This window comes from Ursus maritimus, unplaced genomic scaffold, assembly GCF_017311325.1.
Source record: "Ursus maritimus isolate PB19 unplaced genomic scaffold, ASM1731132v1 scaffold_29, whole genome shotgun sequence".
In the NCBI taxonomy this organism is placed as follows: domain Eukaryota; kingdom Metazoa; phylum Chordata; class Mammalia; order Carnivora; family Ursidae; genus Ursus; species Ursus maritimus.
The window spans coordinates 12,020,118-12,039,656 of NW_024425452.1; the positions used below are offsets into that span (position 1 = coordinate 12,020,118).

General features: G+C 39.6%; 1 protein-coding gene and 1 long non-coding RNA gene across 2 annotated transcripts in view; one reads left to right on the forward strand and one right to left on the reverse strand.

The window, feature by feature from the left end:
• The window catches only part of LOC121105715, a 64,419-nt gene extending 49,746 nt beyond the window's left edge, over positions 1-14,673 (reverse strand). Inside the window, exons 1-2 of the long non-coding RNA XR_005838339.1 lie at positions 14,083-14,673; positions 11,563-11,621 (exon numbers count right to left, since the gene is read on the reverse strand). This is a non-coding gene — a long non-coding RNA (uncharacterized LOC121105715). The remainder of the gene's footprint in view (positions 1-11,562; positions 11,622-14,082) is intronic.
• A 190-nt stretch (positions 14,674-14,863) lies between these two features.
• LRRC1 (leucine rich repeat containing 1) overlaps positions 14,864-19,539 on the forward strand; it is a 122,906-nt gene continuing 118,230 nt past the window's right edge. Inside the window, exon 1 of the mRNA XM_040643587.1 lies at positions 14,864-15,193. Within this exon, the coding sequence (XP_040499521.1) occupies positions 15,035-15,193 (159 nt within the window). The 5' untranslated portion in view covers positions 14,864-15,034. The remainder of the gene's footprint in view (positions 15,194-19,539) is intronic.

A 19,539-nucleotide genomic window follows, 5' to 3' on the forward strand; every position in this document is an offset into this window, starting at 1 on the left:
TTCTTAAAAACCATTTCCCCTTTGGCTGTCTCCTTGGTACATTTTCCACCCACTTCCCCCCCTTTGGTCTATAGACACACACACACACACACACACACACACACACACACACACACAAGCTTCCTTCCTCAGAGAGCAGCAAAGATCAGATAGGTAGCCATGGTGAAATATAAATATTACTCCCAGTCCCATATTTGGAGGGCAACTTGTCTTTTATTCCCAATTAAGTCATAGCTCTAGCTATCTCCCCAGAGTGAAGTGTCCTGCCTTGGGATGATCTTGGCTCCTTTTACCCCTTTATCCTGGTGGCTGCTCTTAGTCATAGCATTGCCTAATTGTGTTAGCCTCCCAAGAGGGACGGACACTGGTCAAATTTGATATTCATGTCTTCTCAGGCTTAGAAGAAGGATTATATAAATACAAAAATATGTATAAGTAACTAGTAAAACGTATCAAATATTAAATAAGTGTTATAAATATTAAAACTTTACTGTATAAATATTAAAACACGTACTTTACATAAATCTCTGCTTGGATATTAAAAAGGTAGATTCAACAATAACAGTTTGACATTTTGTATTCTTCCATTTCTATAAATTATTGAAAGTCTATGTTATTAGCAATAGTATTTAATTATTTGGGTTGCCAATAAGTTTATTAAACTAAACAATTTCTGCTTTTGAAATGTTATTTCTCGGGAAAGTAGGCAGAAATGAAGCAGATGAACAATTAAAGAAAGAAATATAAGGAGCCACGAGCAGGTAAATATCTTAAGGCAAGAGGATTTGATGATGATAGCTACATTGGGAAGGGGTAGACAAAAAGTGATAATGGAAAAACAGGTGCGCTGGCTGTGAATCATGAAAGAGAAATGTTTATAAAAATGAAAACCCGATAGGATCACTTAATTATGATGGACTTTGTGCCATTTATGTTTACTAAAAGGTATAATAAGGAGAACATTTTGAGGAAGAAGTATAATCATAGTCCTTTTAGAGTTGTCAGAGACCTTATAAACTTTGTTACCCCATCTGCTCATTAGGATGAGAAACAGGAAAGAAAGAGGTGAATCTTTTGATGTCCAATGTTATTCTGTTGAAGAGCCAGGGCTGAGATTCACTGAATTCTTAATTTAGTAGCTTTTATTAATAATTGTACTTTATGATCTGGAAGAGAATTGGGTTTAAGTTTTTTCTTACAAATTTCTTATTTTCTACATCACTTAAGAGATTAAAAAATCTGAAATAACTCTGTTGAATATAAACATAGTTATAATCTATGTGTATGTGAATTCAATAGAGGGGTTCAACAACAGATGAGATGAAGCAGAGAAAAAGATCAGAGCCCTTGAAGGCAGGGCAGTAGAATTTATCCCATCAGAAAAGCAAAAAGCAAAAAGAATGAAGATAGCTTAAGTGAGTTATGGGAAAACATCCAGTGGGCCAATTTTTCACTTTATAAGGGTCCCAGAAAAAGAAGAGAGAAAGAGGCAGGTAGAAAACTTATTTCAAGAAATAATGGTTGAAAACTTCCCTAACCTGGCAAAGGAAATAGACATCCAATCCAGGAAACCTAGAGCGTGTCAAACAAGTTGAATCTAAAAAGACCCACATCAAAACACATTATAATTCAATTGTCGAAAGTTAAAGACAAGAAAAGATTCTTAAAAGCAGCAAGGAGAAAACAACCTGTTCTGTACAAAGCAATCCTCATAAGATGCTATCATCAGAATTTTCAGCAGAAACTTTATAGGCCTGAAGAAAGTGGTACAATATATTAAAAAATAATAATAATAAAGCTGAAGGAAATGGAAAGAAAAAAACCTGCCAATCAGGAGTACTCTATCTAGCAAAGTTTTCTTTCAAAAATGAAGGAGAGATAAAGAGTAATCCAGACAAGCAAAAGCTGAGGGAGTACATCACCATTAGACCAGCCTTATAAGAAATGTTAGAGTCTTCCTTAAGCTGAAATGAAAGAGTACTAATCAGTAGGAGGAAAACATGTGAAAGTATAATTCCCCCTGGTAAAGATAAACATATAGTTAAATTTAAAATACTCCAATATTGTAAAGATAGTAGTTAATCACTTATAAATCTAGTGTGAAGGTTAAAAGACAAAAGTATTAAAAATAACGATAGCTACAATAATTTGTTAAAGGATACACAAGATAAAAAGGCCTGTATTTTGACACCAAACACAAAAAAATCTGGGCAATGGAGAGTCAAAATGTGAAGCTTTAGAATGTGTTTGAAGTTAAGTTGTTATCATCTAAAAATAGACGATTATGAATATAAGATGCTTTTATGTAAGCCTATGATAACCACAAAGCAAAAACCTATAGCAGTTACACAAAAGATAGAGAAAGGAATCTAAGCATATCACTACAGAAAATAACCAATTCACAAAGAAGGAGAACAAGAGGAAAGGAACAAAGGAATTACTCAACAGCTAGAAAATAATTAACAAAATGGTAATAGTAAGTCCATATCTATCAACAATTACTTTAAATGTAAATGGACTAAATTTTCTAATCAAAAGCCATAAAGTGGCTGTATGAATAAAAAAACAAGACCCAACCATATGCTGCCTAAAAGAGACTTGCTTCAACTTCAAAGACACATGCAAACTGAAAATGAAAGGATGGAAAAAGATATTACACTCAAATGGAAACCAAAAAAAAAGAAGAGATAGCCGTACTTAAATCAGACAAAACAGACTTTAAGCCAAAGACTGTAATAAGAGACAAAGAAAGTTATTACATAATGATAAAGGGGTCAATCTAACACGATGATATAACAGTTGTAAATATTTATGAACCCAGCATAAGGGCACCTAAATATGTGAAGCAAATCTGAAGAGAGATCTAGATAAAGATCTGAAGAAAGAAATAGACAGCAAATAATAATAGAGTACTTCAATACATTTAACAATTGATAGATCATCCAGACAATAAGAAAACACTGGACTCGAACTACATGTTAGATCAGATCGACTTAACAGATATTTACAGAACATTTCATCCAACTGTAGCAGAATATATATTCTTCTCAAGTGAATAGGAATATTCTCCAGTTTTGATCATATGTTAAACCATAAAACAAGTATACATTTAAGAAGATTGAAATCATAGCAGCATCCTTTCTGACCGCAATGGGATGGCATTAGAAATCAATTACAAAAAGAAAACAAAAATTCACAAACATGTGGAGATTAAAAAACATGCTACTCAACATATAATGAGTGAAAGAAGAAATCAAAAGAAAATAAAAAATTACTTGAGACAAGTAAAAATGGAAGTATACAAAAACATATGATCCAGCAGAAGCAGTTCTTTGAAGGAAGTTTATAGTAATAAATGCCTACATTATGAAAAATAAAAGATCTCAACCTAAATTTATATCTCAAGGAACTAGAAAAAGAAAACCCCAAGTTAGTAGATGGAAGAAAATAATAAAGATCAGAGTGGAAATAAAAGAAATAAAGACTAAAAATACAATAGAAAAGATGAATGAAACTAAGAGCTGGCTTTTAAAATTTATTTATTTATTTATTTATTTATTTATGAGAGAGAGTATGTGCATGAGCAAGGAGAGGAGCAGAAGGAGAGGGAGAACGAGAGAAGCAGACTCCCTGCTGAGTGTGGCGTTCTCCACTCAACCCTGAGATCATGACCTGAGCCAAAATCAAAAGTTGGATGTTTAACTGACTGAGCCACTGAGGCGCTCCAAGAGCTGGCTTTTTGAAAAGATAAACAAAATAGACAAATCTTTAGCTAGACTTACCAGGAAAAAAAGAAAGAGGAATCAAATAAATATAATTATTAATGAAAGAGGAGACATTGCAGCTAATATAAAAATTAAAAGGATCTTAAGAGACTATTATGAACAATTATATGTCAACAAATTGGACAACTTAGAAGGAATGGATAAATTCCTAGGAACACACAATCTACCAAGACTGAATCATGAGGAAATAGAAAATCCGGAAAGGCCAAATACTAGTAAGGAGATTGCATCAATCATCAAAAACCTTCCAACAAAAACAAAAAAGTCCAGAACTAGACTGCTTCAGTGGTGGATTCTACCAAACAATTAATGAAGAATTACTACCAATCCTTCTCAATCTCGTCCAAAAAAATAGAAGAGGGAACACTTCCAAATTCACTTTATGAGGCCAACATTACCCTGCTACCAAAACCAGATAAGGACACCACAAGAAAAGGAAATTGCAGGTCAATATCCCTTATGAACACAGAGGCAAAAATCCTCAATGAAATATTAGTAAGCCAAATTCAACAATACACAATGATCAAGAGGAATTTATTCTAGGGATGTAAGGATGGTTCAATACTCAAAATCAATGTGATACACCACATTAACAAAATGAAGGATAAAAAGTCGTGTAATCATCTCAATAAATGCAGAAAAAGCATTTGACAAAATTCCATATCCATTCATGATAAAAGTGCTTGACAAACTGGGTATAGGGGGCACATACCTCAACATAATAAAGTCCATATATAATAAGCCCACAGAAGCTCAATGGTAAAAAACTGAAAGCTTCTCCATTAAGATCAGGAACAAAACCAGAATGGCCACTCTTGCCACTTTTATTCAACATAGTACCAAAAGATCTAGCCAGAGCTACCACATAAATAATTAGTAATAATAATAATAGTAATAATAATATAAAAGCATCCAAATCAGAAAAGATGTAAAATTGTCTCTATTTGCAAATGACACAATTCTATACATAGAAAATCCCAATGATTCCATAAAAAAGCTTAGAATTATTAACAAATTCGGTAAAGTTGCAGGATACAAAATCAATGGACTGAATTACTTGTGTTTCTATACATTAATAACTATCATGAAGAGGAATTAAGAAAACAATCCCATTTACAATTGCAACAAAAAGAATAAAATAAATTTAACCAAGGTGGTGAAAGATCCATACACTGAAAACTATAAGACACTGATGAAATTTAAGAAGACGCAAATAAAGGAAAGATATTCTCTGTTTACGGATTAAAAGAATTAATATTAAAATGTCTAAACTAACCAAAGTAATCTACAGATTCAGTGCAATCCTAATATTCCAAAATTCCAATGGTATTTTTCACAGAAATAGAACAAACAATCCTAAAATATGTATGGAACCGCCAAAGGCTCCAAATGGCCAAAGCAATCTTGAGAAAGAAGAACAAAGCTGGAGGCATCAAACTTCCTGCTTCAAACTATGTTACACAGCTATAGTAATCAAAATAATACAGTATTGGCATAAGAACAGGCACATAGATTATTAGAACAGAATAGAGGGCCCAGAAAAAAACCCAAGCATATAAGCTCAATTAAATTACAACAAAGGAATCTAGAATATACAATGGGGGAAGGACAGTCTCTTCAAGAAATGGTGCTGGAAAAATGGGATAACAATATGCAAAAGAATGAAACTGGACCACTATCATATACTATACACAAAAATAAACTCAAAATGGATTAAAGATCTAAATGTGAGACGTGAAACCATAAAACTAGAAAAAGACATAGCGGTAATTTCTTTGACATTGACCTTTAGCATTATTTTTCTAGATATGTCTCCTGAGGCAAGGGAAACAAAAGCAAAGATAAACTATTGGGACTACACCAAAATAAAAAGCTTTTGCACAGTGAAGAAAACCATCAACAAAACAAAAGGCAACCTACTGAATGGGAGAAGCTACTCACTGTTCAATAAGGGATTAATATCCAAAATATATAAAGAACATGTACAACTCAATAATAAAAAAGCAAACAATCTGATTAAAAAACAGGCAGAGAACTGAATAGACATTTTACTATAGAATACATCCAAATGGTCATCAGGTACAGGAAAAGGGGTTCAACATCACTAACCATCAGGGAAATACAAATCAAAACCACAATGAGATATCATTTGCACCTCTCAGAATTCAATTTTATGGATGGAATTTTAACTGGAGAGACATGACATTCTTTAGCTTTATTTTAGTTAATTATTAGTAGTGGTATTTGAATTGTCTGAATGGCACTGCTCAGTAGAAAGGGCACACTTCTGTTGGTTGATATCTTTTTCTCTAATATTCATAAAGTAGTTCTTGGCCTTCGATGAAAACTTAGTGTCCATATTGATTTAATTTACATTGTAAGAACCGTTAACTATAAAATAAAGGTGATCTAAGATAAGATTGATCTGTACGATCTTCTAAAATCCTTTGTAAATCAAGGTGGAAAACAAATGAGGCATCTGTGTTTATTTAAATGACTACAGGATGCATTTTGATCAATTGAGATGATGTATGTTGATAGTTCATTTGAACTGTAAAACATTACACAAATGTAAAGCACTGCCACAACCTGAGGAAAGACTGCTTGTAAGCCTCCTCTATGCTTCAGCCCTCAAGTTTTCAGTTTTATTGGAGAAAGAGGCTATGAAGCAGAGGCTGGGAACAGGACGGATTCAGTGGCAGGTGCTTGTTTTGCTTGGGCTCCCCTGGTGTACTCTCATTCATGTTGAAATACTTTCACAGTCTCATTTCTACTAATCCGCCATATAGTTTTCCCAAATAGAGTACTCACATGGTAGGCCTTCTTTCAAGCTGGTAACTGAGAAAAGGGTATTGGCAATGACTAATACCTAATGTGTAGTTTTTTGCAGTACAGAAAGCTCTTTCCACTACATTAATTCAGTCTTCTCAAGAACTTCTTGAAGGTGGCAGTTTTCACGTCTTTTGTAGAAATAAAGAAATGGATATCGGAGTTAATATGATTCACTTATGATCTAATCCCTAATAGTGGCAGATGCAAATATTTGATGCAAAATTATGAGTTCTTTATGCCACCCCGCATGACAGATTAGTGTCTGGCCCATTTCCACCAAGGCAAAATGTTGTTCAATATTTGACTCATCATTAGCACATTTATTAGGAGACTGAGAAAAACAGAAAAGCACATGAAATTCAAGCTGCTCATTTGTAACTTCTCTGAATGGAGGAGTAGATTAAAATCTATGTAATATGAAATTTTGGATTTTCCACATATTATTACAATCTGTGAAGCTGAATAAATAAACAATTATAATTAATAAAAAGCAATGAATAGCGTTTTTCTTTCAGTAATGACTGAGTGGTTACTATCAGACTAACTTTCCCATAGATAACAATTATAATGCTAGACAAAATATTAAAAAAAAAACAAACACAAAACCATCTGAAGGTACTAGAGAGTGACCAAAGGCAAGCAGGAACTGAAGGGGACTGTACACTTGGAAGAAGGAAATACCACGGTGTGAGTTTTCTGTTTTTATGGCTTTGGCAAGCATAGACACTACATTACATAAAACCACTAAAATTTAAAGACTAAATTAAAACAGGCAATGTTCATAGCAAATCTGACTGACTTGTGATAGATCAGAGTTGGAGTGACCACGGCAGCTGGGAAGTGAAAGAGGGAAACCTCGGAAGGGACTGAGTGAGAATAGGAGCTCCAAATTCTGCATATAAACTCCACCTATGACCCCTTAACTATGCATGTGTAGCTCTGTTTGAAGCAGCACCATTAACAAGAAAATAACTGAATACAAAACTTCAGCTGCCATGCACCACAGAGATAATAAGATGCTATAGGCCAAATATGTGTCCTGCTTCAAATTTATATTGTTGAAATGTAATCCCCGATGTGGAAGTAGGGCCTCTGGAAGGTGATTAGATCATATGAGTGAAGCCATCATGAAAGGGATTAATGTCCTTATAAAGGGAGCCCAGAGAGCTCCTTCATCCTTTTCTAATGTGTGGAGACATACTGAAAAGAAAAACATCTATAAACCAGGAAGCAGGTCTTCACGTGACACCAAATCTAGTGGTGCATTGATTGTGGACTTCCAGCCTCCAGAAGTGTAAGAAATACATTTCTGATGCTTATAAGTTACCCAGTATATGGTATTTTTGTTATAGCAGCCTGAAGAGACTAAGACATAAGAGTTTGAAGTTTGATTTCATCTAAGCTGTTCTTAAGGAAGGAATTAGGGTGAAATAAAGATATTTCATAATAACACTAAGAGAATCTTTTGCCAACAGACTTTCACTGGAAGGTGAGAGAAATGAGGTCAGGTAGGAATAAAGAACATTGGAAATAATAAACATATGAGTGAATGTAAGAGACTATTTTTTTCTTATTTCTTTAAAATACATATGGTTATTTAAAAAATTATAAAATTCTGTTGTAGATAGAGCTTATAACATAGGTAAATGTAATACACATAAAAGCTAAAACATAAAGGAGCAGAGAGGTGGCAAATGGACCTAGATAATTGTAAGAGTCTTATGTTTTACATCTTTTGGTATATACATGGTAAACTGTGAAAATTTAAGGATGTATATTGTAATCCCTCGAGCAGCCACTACAACTAGAAAGTCTATACACAAAATACAATCATTTATTTATTCAAAAGATGGTGGAAAAGGAAGAACAGAGGATGAAAAATCAGATGGTACAGACAGAAAGCAAATAAAACATAGTAGACTTAAATCCAACCATAGCAATACAGTTGACCCTCGAACAACATGGGTTTGAACTGTGTGAGTCCACTTATATGTAGATTTTTTACAGCATTGTACTATAAATGTATTTCCTGTTCCATATGATTTCTTTAAAAACATGTTTTTTTCTCTAGCTACTTTACTGTAAGAATACAGCATATAATACATATACAAACTCTGTGTTAATTAAATGTTTATCCATATGGCTTCTGGTCAACAGTAGGCTATTAGAAGATACTGGGGAGTCATAAGTTACTCAGGAATATTTTACTGTGCAGGGGTCAGTGCCCTTAACCCCTGCATTGTTCAAGTGTCAACTGGTAATTATATTAAATGTAAATGGGCTAAACATTCCAAGTAAAAAGCCAGGGATGGGGGGGATGGTATTTTAATTTGGTAGCAAGAGGAAATCAGAGAAATCTTAGAGTGGCATCTTTACTTCTGATTACATAGATTGTTGAATTCTAAACTGATTTACCCATGAGATTGTATAGGTTCTCATGTTTTTTGAATGGTTTGGGTGTCCTTCTCTTATAGCAGGGATATATAATCTCTAAAAATGTCCTTAAATTCAAATTTGAAGAAACAGAGGTTAGGGTGTGAGTGCTTCCTCTCCCAGAGGGCTTTGGGATTCTATTGCAAATTTCTTCCTAGAGTCCAGCATTGCATATAATAAGATTTAATTTGCTTATCTGACTTGTATATAAATAACTTGGAGGACCACTCAAGTAACTTTTTAATTTTTAAATTTATTTTAATTTCTTTTAAAGATTTTATTTATACATTTGCAAGAGAGACAGCAAGAGCAAGAGCATAAGAAGTGGGAGCTGTAGGCAGAGGGAGAAGCAGGCTCTCTGCTGAGCAAGGAGCCCAATGCAGGACTTGATCCGAGGACCCTGGGATCAGGACCCAAGCAGAAGGCAGACACTTAACTGACTGAGCCACCCAGGCATCCCAAGTAACTTTTTATAGGACAAAGATGAGACTCCCTAGATTAAGGAAAAAAATTGTACTATGATTGCTATAATTCCCTAGATAACTGCTTTTCTTTCAGTAAGACTGAAAGCTCTGTATTATTCCTTTTTATTTCCCCAGAAAATTAAGCTAGTGCCTGGCACAACAGTGGGCATTAAATAAATAACACGACATGATTCCTAGTCCTAGAAGTAATTTATGACTGCCTCTTAAATACATTTACCTGTATATTATTTATTAACTTTTAAAACTTCTTTTATTAATAATTTTATATAATAAAAGTTCCCATTTTAAATGTATAGTTTGATGAGCTAAATAAATGTGTACACACATGCAACAACCAATACAATCAAGATATTTGTATATGGGGAACAACACTATAAATTATATCAACAAGGAAAGCCTAAAACTCTTCAGGATAAAGAATTGGTTCCCTATTCTTCAATTCACAAGGTGTTTTCATTTTTTTCTCTCTTACCAGACTAATGTTTCAAATTCTAGGCAGCATTGTATATAGGAAACCCTAAAGACTCCACCAAAAAACTATTAGAACTGACAAATGAATTCAGTAAAGTCATGGGATATAAAATCAATGTACAGAAATCTGTTGCATTCCTACACACTAATAATGAAGCAGCAGAAAGTGAAATTAAGAGGGGTGCATGGGTGGCTCAATCAGTTATGCATCCGACTCTCTCTTTTTTTTTAAGATTTTATTTATTTATTTATTTATTTATTTGAGAGAGTGAGAGAGAGAGAGTGAGCATGAGAGGGGGAGGAGCAGACTCCCCACTGAGCAGGGAGTCTAATGTGGGGCTTGATGCAGGGCTCCATGAGGGGCTCAATCCTTGTACTCCAGGATCATGATCTGAGCCAAATGCAGATGTTTAACTGACTGAGTCACCCAGGTACCCCCACATCTGCCTCTCAGCTCAGGTCTTGATCCCAGGGTCGTGAGTTCAAGCCTCACATTGAGCTCCGTGCTGGGCATAGAGCCTACTTAAATAAATTAAAAAAAAAAAAAAAAAAAAGTGAAAGTAAGAAAACAATACCTACTTACAATTGCTCCCCAAACAATAAAATATCTAGGAATAAACTTAACCAAAAAGGTGTAAAACTTGTACTCTGAAAACTATAAAACACTGATGACAATATAAAGAAGAACCTTCTATGCTCATGGATTGGAAGAACAAATGTTGTTAAAATGTCTATACTACACAAAGCAATCTACAAATTTAATGCAATCCCCATCAAAGTACCAAGAGCATTTTTTACAGAACTAGTGCAAACAATCCTAAAATTTGTATGGAACCACAAAAGACCTTGAAAAGCCAAAGCAGTCTTGAGAAAGATCAAGGCTGGAGGTATCACAATTCCAGATTTCAAGTTATATTACAAAGCAGTAGTAATTATAACAGTATGGGACAGGCACAAAAACAGATACATAGATCAACAGAATAGAATAGCGAGTGCAGAAATAAACCCATAATTATATGATCAATTACTCTTCAACAAAGGAGGAATGAATATACAATGGGAAAAAGTCTCTTCCACAAATGGTACTGGGAAAACTGGTCAGCCAGATAATTAAGGATGAAACTGGATCACTTTCTTTAGCCATACACAAAAATAAATATGGATTAAAGACCTAAATGTGAGACCTGCAACCATAAAAAATCCTTGAAGAGAGCACAGGCAGTAATCTCTCTGACATCAGCCATAGCAACATCTTTCTATACATGTGAGGCAAGGGAAGTAAAAGCAAAAATAAACTATTGGGCCTTCATCAAAATAGAAAGCTTCTGGACAGTGAGGGAAACAATCAACAAAAGTAAAAGGCAACCTATGGAATGAGATATTTGCAAATGACATATCCAATAAAGGGTTAGTATCCAAAATATATAAAGAACTGATATAACTCAATACCCAAAAACACAATCTAATTAACACATGGGCAGAAGACATGGATAGACATTCTCCAAAGAAGACATACAGATGACCAACAGACACATGAAAAGATGTTCATCACTTACCATCAGAGTAATGCAAATCAAAACTACAAGGAGGTATCACCCCACGCCTGTCAGAATGGCTAAAATAAAAAACACAGGAAAAAACAATTGTTGGTAAGAATATGGAGAAAAAGGAAGCTTCTTGCACAGTTAGTGGAAATGCAAACTGGTGCAGCCACTATGAAAAACAGTATGGAGGTTCCTCAAAAAGTTAAAAATATAACTACCCTATGATCCAGGAATTTTGCTACTGGGTATTTACTCAAAAAATACAAAAGCATTAATTCAAAGGGATATAAGCACTCCTATGTTTATAGCAGCATTATTTACAATAGCCAAACTATGGAAGCAGCCCAAGTGTCCATCAATAGATGAATGGATAAAGAAGATGTGGTGTATATACACATCATGGAATATTATTCAGTCATGAAAAAGAATAAAACCTTGCCATTTGTAACAACATGGATAGAGCTAGACAACACAATGCTATGTGAAATAAGTCAGAGAAAGACAAATACCAGATGATTTTAATCATCTGTGGAATTTAACAAACAAAACAAATGAGCAAAGTAAAAAAAAGAGACAAACCAAGAAACATGGTCTTATCTACTGATGGCTACCAGAGGGGAGGGAGGGATGGGAGAAATAGGGGATGGGGATTAAAGAGTACATATCATGATGAAAAAAATAAATGAAATAAATGAAAAAAATAAATGAAAAAAAATTCTCTTAATCAAAAACAAAAACAAACCAAGAGGCAGGCCTAACAATAACATCTTCTGAGAGTCCCAAAGCTGGAGAATTTCAAAGCATATTAGCTGTGCTATAGTCAGTGGATTAAAAAAAAAAAAGACAAAAAAAAATAGGGGATGGGGATTAAAGAGTACATATCATGATGAAAGAAATAGGGGATGGGGATTAAAGAGTACATATCATGATGAAAAAAATAAATGAAATAAATGAAAAAAATAAATGAAAAAAAATTCTCTTAATCAAAAACAAAAACAAACCAAGAGGCAGGCCTAACAATAACATCTTCTGAGAGTCCCAAAGCTGGAGAATTTCAAAGCATATTAGCTGTGCTATAGTCAGTGGATTAAAAAAAAAAAGACAAAAAAAAAAAAAAGACAAATTCTAGGTAGATCCTTGGTGACAAAGAAAGTCAAGAATTCTGCCCTTGATTTCACAGAGTTAACAGAAGTTTGCTGATCATTTAATGTGCGTGTGGCATTGTGGTCGCTGTAGGGATCTATGAGATGAGACACTACCTGTTGTCCAAGAGGTCACAATCTCCTTAGGATTAAGGTGATACAAAAATAATCATAACGCAAGTATAAGTGTCATAGAGACACACCCGGGGAATACTAATTGAGGTTTGAATTTTTTAAGAGACCAGCTATATCTTTAAAACATATTTGGTGTTTATTAAAATAACCAAGTGTGGTAATCTCTGGAAGTCACAGATTAGGATGAAGGAGCCAGGCCTTCTTTATTTTTGTTGTTTTTTAAAGCAGTTAGAAAACTTGCAAAGACAAGTCTGTGACTTGTTTACCATTCCAGACTCAAATCAGAAACTACAGTTTTCCACTAAAAGTGGCACAAAATAGGTTTCTGGAATGTGAGAACGGTGGAAGAGTGGCTAAGGTTCAAAGTCGAGGTAGCCTTTCTTCTGTGAGAATGTAGAAATCACACCAGGACAAAGGAAAGAGAGAGTAGAGTGGGTCTGGCAATGGAGTTTAGAGATTGACCTGAATTAGAAAGTTAAGGTGACAATTCTGGGCTCAAAACCAAAGTGGTACTCAGATCCATCCTCACTGATAGGGGAGAAAGGAGCCCTCCTCCCAGAGTTGAAATGATGAAGTGTCCTCCTCCTCGCTAACCCTGTGGGAAACTGTCCTGCACACAGTTGGAACTGGGAGTCTGTGTAGACACGTATGCCTTGTATAAACTAGTTTCAGACCAAAAATTCCCTTGGTCACTAACCATGCTCAGCTTTCAGTCTTCTACAGAAAAGCGGATTGGGTGGCTCCAGATTTCAGCTTTGGCAATTTGGGGTGGCAGAGCCCATGGTGTCTTGGCAGAGGCCACAGGTGTAATCTTGAAGGGAAAGGTGTGAGAACTAGGGGGCAGCTGGGAGAGAGTGACAGTAGGACCGAAAAGACAATCCATCAATGTGACTGACTTTGATCTGGTCCGCAGCCCTTTGTAAAGGAGCCAGTTGGTTTTCTGGAGAGAGGGAGAAGAGAAGTCCTGGGTTCTGGTCCTAGTTTGTAGGAACCAACCAGGGGTAAAGGAATGAACCGTCGTTTATTACCCAGTAGCGAACCTCCCGATTCCTCCCCAGCTAATCCTTCTTGGGCTACAATCTCCCTTTGCAAGATACTGCGTGTTGGTGCAGAAACGCAGGAACTGGAGGGAGGATGCTGCCCTGGCAGCCCCCAGCCAATCTGCCCCACCTCCCCCACTCCTCTCTTCTCACTAGCCCAAAATAGTCGCCAGGGGCCAACATCTGGTCGGGCTAGAACGAGCTCGGAAACTCACCTTTGCTACCTCGTTTTTTGCGTTTGGACTCCTGATGCGGTGCATCCACGCCAGTGATAATCTTACAGACTCTGACTCCTATGCTTTTGATGGTATGGGGAGAGGGACTTCCTATTACTCTGTGTATAAACAATGATTCCTGAAGATGTGCGCCCAGGTTACACAGCCTGCAGGCGGTGCCCGCGGACCAGAGGGCACGGTCGGGGCCCCGGCGTGGTGCGCGGCTGACGGCAGCCCGCTCAATTCTGGGGTTGCTGGCAGGCAGGGCACCTCAAAATCACACCGAATCTCGTAGCTCTGGGCGCCCACGGCGCGCAAGGTACGCTTCGGGGGCGGTCCTGCCTGACCCCGGAAGAGAAAGTTGTTTTGGGGAAGGGGAGCGAGGAGACGAGAGCGAGTTAAATAACTAAAAATCAAAGTTGTTCTGCTCCCCTCAGGCCGCCTCTCTTCTGCTTCAATTTACCCCAAACTCCATTGCAGTCAGGCTTCGTCGGAGGGCCGGACGCTCCCCGAGTCTCAGCCTGAGTAGGGGGACAGGCTGCGCCCGGCCCGCAGGTTTCGACCCTCTCTTTGCCTCCAGGTCTCCAGGAAAACCCGGAGCGGAGCATCCCCCGGGCCGGGAAACGCCCTCGCGCGCGCCCACTGGCGCGCATGCTCAGTCGCGCGGCGGCCGCGAGTAGGAAGCTCCGCGCGGCAGTAGCGGCCCCGGCGGCGCGACTGGAGGGTGGGAGGAGACGCACCGGCTGGCGGGCGGGGGCGCTGGGACGCGGCTGGGGCTCCCGCCCGAGGTTCCTGGGAGTGTTTGGGACCGCGAACCCCGGCGCGAGGAGCCAGCGAGCACGGGAGCCAACGAGTGCGGAGTGGGCAGCGGGCGGAGCGGAGCCGCCGGGCGGAGCGGGCTCAGAGCCCGGGTCTCCGCGGCTCGGCTCGGGACCCGGCGGCGGGGGCGGCGATGTTCCACTGCATCCCCCTGTGGCGGTGCAACCGTCATGTGGAGACCATCGACAAGCGCCACTGCTCGCTGGTCTACGTCCCCGAGGAGATCTACCGCTACGCCCGTAGCCTGGAGGAGCTGCTGCTGGACGCCAACCAGCTCCGCGAGCTGCCCGAGGTGAGTGTCCGGCCTCACCTGCGCGCCGTCTTCGGGAGAACACAGACGAGCCTGGCCAGCCCTCTTTCCCTCCTCTCTCCCGCCGACTCCTCTCTTCCCCACTCTACCCCCTTCCACCTCCGGATCCGGTCCGCAGGTCCCACAGAACCACCACTACCTGTGTTCACCTGCTCTTCCTCCCTTACCGCACCCCCCCCCCCCTCCCCGTCCGCGTTAAAAGTTCCTTGTCATTTTGTACAAAGCGAGCGACTTGCTGTTTTCCAGGTAGTCACTAGAGCTTGTGCGACTAGGGAAACGTTCTGGTTCTAAGTAGTTTAGATAACACGTCTAAGTACTAACAGCTGGTGCTTGTACCCAGGCAGGTGAGGAGCCAGGTGGCTCGGGCTGTTCCCGGGTGAAAGGACAGAGCGTGGCATCCGCTCCCTGGACAGTTTCCCTGCGCTGCATTCCCCTATCACTGGCCAGGGCGCGCTTTCCGGTTGGCTCCGGCCGGTCCGGAGGAGGTGGGCAGCGCTCAGGAGAGCCGCACTATCTCGGCATCTTCCGAGGAATGTGCCCTGGGCCTTATCGCTGGTGGGCAGTGCTTGCAAGTGCTGTAGTTTGGCTGGCGGGTCCTAGGCTCCGGGACCGGTCGGGAATTGGGGGTGGGTAGGAGATCGGACAGGAGGAGAACTATGCCATGGGAGCTGTGGGCAGGTGCCCGCTGCTGGGGCACTGCGTGCGTGGACCTGTTGCGTGGAGGGAGCCACTGTGAACGTCAGCAGAGGCTGTGCCTGACGGGCCAGTCTTGCAGCCGCCTCTCCCGGAGCGGGTACATTCAGCCTGCTGACTTCTGCCCTTGCAGTGATGCCTTACCTCTTCAGAGTTGTTTACGTAAATTAATATCTGCTGAGGCTGAACTTGTTAAGCGACAGATGCTGATTGAGCTTTAATGGAGGGTCTGCGACTGCGAACTTTTAACCTTGGAGCTTGCGCCGGGAACTTAGCTGGAGTAACCCTCGAAGAGGAAGGTATCACAAATCCAAGGGTGTGCAGGAAGTCGGTGTGCAGTAATCCAAAGGTGTGCAGGAAGTAGGGAGACTAGACTGCTGGGAGTTGCGGGGAGGACCCGAGGCCTGGAGTTGCAACTCAGATATCTTTCTTGTCCTTTAGTTAACAGAAGGCGGAGACACTGTCACACAAACACTCACTAGTCAGATGTTCTGGCTTGTTAAAATGACCTGATAGTTCTTTAGCCTTGATCGTGTGTTTTAAAAAGCAGAATAGTGTGTTTTTCTTCATATTTCAAGTGTTATTCTTCTTGGATTAACTTTCCTTGGTTCATGTGGGATTGGATGGTTTGCTGTATGTAATCATGGAGATTATCCTCACTAGGATCTTTGCAAAGCCCCCCCAGGCTTTATTTAGCTTAGAAGCAGAAAAGCCATCCAGTTCCCTCAGGCATTTATTATTTTGCAGGCATTTCCAAACACATGGCTTTGTCTGGCCTTTAACTTCCTTAAATGTGACTTGAAAGTCATAAGCTCACTTGCTGCCTTAAGTTGTTTAAGTAAGTTTTAGGCATCGCTATCGCCAGAAATACAGACTATGTTATTTAATACTTTTCAAATGTGTCAGAATGAAGTTATTAAAGATTGAAAAGTTATTTTAACTAGAAATGTTTCAGTGTTCCTTGTGGTATTTTTGTTTGTTTATTTTAGTAGAACTGGAACATTTCCTTTGACTGGATTGGCTTTTCACTCCCTTCTGCAAAGTTTGTGGGTTTTCCTGTAATGTTGGAGAATTCAGCTTCGTAAGGGGAAATTATGGGTTTTGGAAGTGTTAGGTATTCTTACTGATCCTAACTGGAAACTTCTCAGAAGCTCAAAATAGTCTGATAGCACTCTGTAGATATAGTAAATAAACAAGCTTTTCAGAGACTAAAGGTGGTCTTCCTTATGGGTAATTATTGCTCTTACAGCTCTGAAATTAGTTTTATGGTTTCTAGGTCGTTAGAAACCTGTTTCTTCATTACTTGTTGTGTCTGGGTGCCTCGATATGTATGAGCCAGACCTGAACTACCACCTTGAAAGCACAGATATTTCATTCAAAGGTATAGAATGTTGTTTCACCTCAGAGATCTGTATTACTCATTAGCAGTGTTCACTGCTGTCCCTGCCCCCTCCTCCAACCTCTGTCCCTCTACCTGTCCCATCACCAGGGGGCCTCTTTTGCTGACAGACCTCCAAGGTCCTTGTGGTGGTGGTCATGCTGGCGATCTGTTCTTGTCTATGTAATTTGTTTGGAAGCACAGACAAGGGGGAAGACTGCACCCCCTACCCCAACAGCAAAGATACACACACTGTCCTGGCTTCAGGATGATGAAAAGCATCTCCTCTCCACTGAAAGGTTTGTAACCTCTAATTTGCTCCAACTTCCTCATTTTGCATATTGAAACTTGGAATTGAAGTGAGTTTTTCAAGGCTGTCCAGCTGGTTAGATGCGGAGTCCCTGGTCGCGCCCCTGTTCAGCAGCTTTGGACACCTAGTGGGAATCTGGCCTGTTCAGCCTCTCACATCCATTAAAACCTCAGTTATTTAGCCCCTCCTGTTTTACTCACATCATCAAGCTTGGCCTCTGTCAAAGGGCCAAGATGCTCTGTCAAAGAGCATCCTTCATCCTTTGTCATTGTGGGAATACAGAGATTAAAGAAGTTATGATTCTTAGGAGCTATTCACAGCTTTGTGGGGAGACAAATGACATTAATACAGATGTGGTGAGTGTGGGGTAGAGGGGGCATCGCAGTTAACTTGATGGTTACTTTTGCTGAATGTGCATCCCCCTCCTCAACAGACCTAACCTTTTGCTGAACGTGCATCCCCCTCCTCAACAGACCACCCACCTTGTGATAGCCTCTCAGTGCTGCTGTTCCGCAGGGAGGGCTTGCATCCTTCATTGTTAGCCTGACCCCAGATAGATGATAGTCTCACCAACCCATTCCCATCCACCCTCTCCTTCCCACTTCCTCCCGGCTAGATCTCTGTGGCATGTGTATTGAGACCATCTGACTCTAACCTCCTTGAGATGCTGGCGTGTTTTGGCTCATCCTTGTGAGTGAGCACAAAGCCTGCACCCAATGAGTCCTGCTCAGTAAACAGCTTTTATCTGTTCAATGAATTTAGCCAAGTCTGATACAAATCTTCTTCCTCGGCTTCTTTCTCTTACCTTAAGCTTATCACTGCTCTGACATCTATCCTTCTCTAAGATAGAGAATATTCAAGTTGGGAGTGATTTTTTTCAGGACTGTCTAGCTGGTTAGATTTATAGTCTCTGGTTGCTTCAAGTTGGAAACCACTTCAGAAGTTAAAGGTCATTGATATGGTGGAGCTGTTTTGTCTTCTTCAAGATCCTCCACCCCACTCTGTACCTCCTCAGTGGTTCTGACACCATCAGTTTTCCCCTCAGGCATCCAAGGTGCATGGATTGTCGAATACCTTCACATCTGTGTGTTTTACTGTGATCTCTCTGGCTGCAATACACAGCCTAGTCTAATGGGCAGCAAATATTTTGAATGAATGCTGTTGAGCCCAGACAGCTTATAAAACTGAGCTTCATCTTGTCACCTACTCTTAATGAGGATTCAGTTGACCTTTTGATGATTGCCAGATGATCTTATCTCAAATATATACTCCCACCCATCATTCTTTCTCATATCCTGCTTAATTTTTTCACAGCCCTTAGAGCACTATTACTGCCTAATTCTAGACTGTATACTTGCTTCCTTGTTCTTTGTCTCCCCAACTAGAACATCAGCTCCATGAGGACAGCGATGTTTTTGTTCATGGCTGAACCTAGGACAGTATCTGGTATACAGTAGGCACTCACATGCTTGTTGAATGAATGAGTCTTCCCATGTGATGTCATGGGTAGGCTGCCCTGGTTTCTCAGCCATTGTGATTCCCCTTCCTACAGTCTCACATCTCCTGTACACCGATCTATTGAAACTAGTCATGGCAAAAAGTTATTCTGAATTCAGTAGTCTTGTCTTACCAGTCTTTTCTCCATCTCTTCTCTGCTGGGAACCTTTGACTGTCTTCTCTTTTTGAAATAATTTTTATGCACTGTAAACATAATTTCTCACTATGACTTCAGCATCTCCAACTGTGATCTGTTAAGAGCATATCCATTCCCACTTGGAATAGGTCCCTTTTGTCTTAAGTTTACCATGTTTCAGTGTAGGTCTGTCTCCTGCAGTTCGATTTCTGATGGGTGGGACAGCTGTTCTTCCTAGCCTACAAGTCCATGGACCAAGGCTCTTTGGGCTGGTCTTGAAGGAGCAGAGACCAAGGGTGCTGGAATCAGATAGC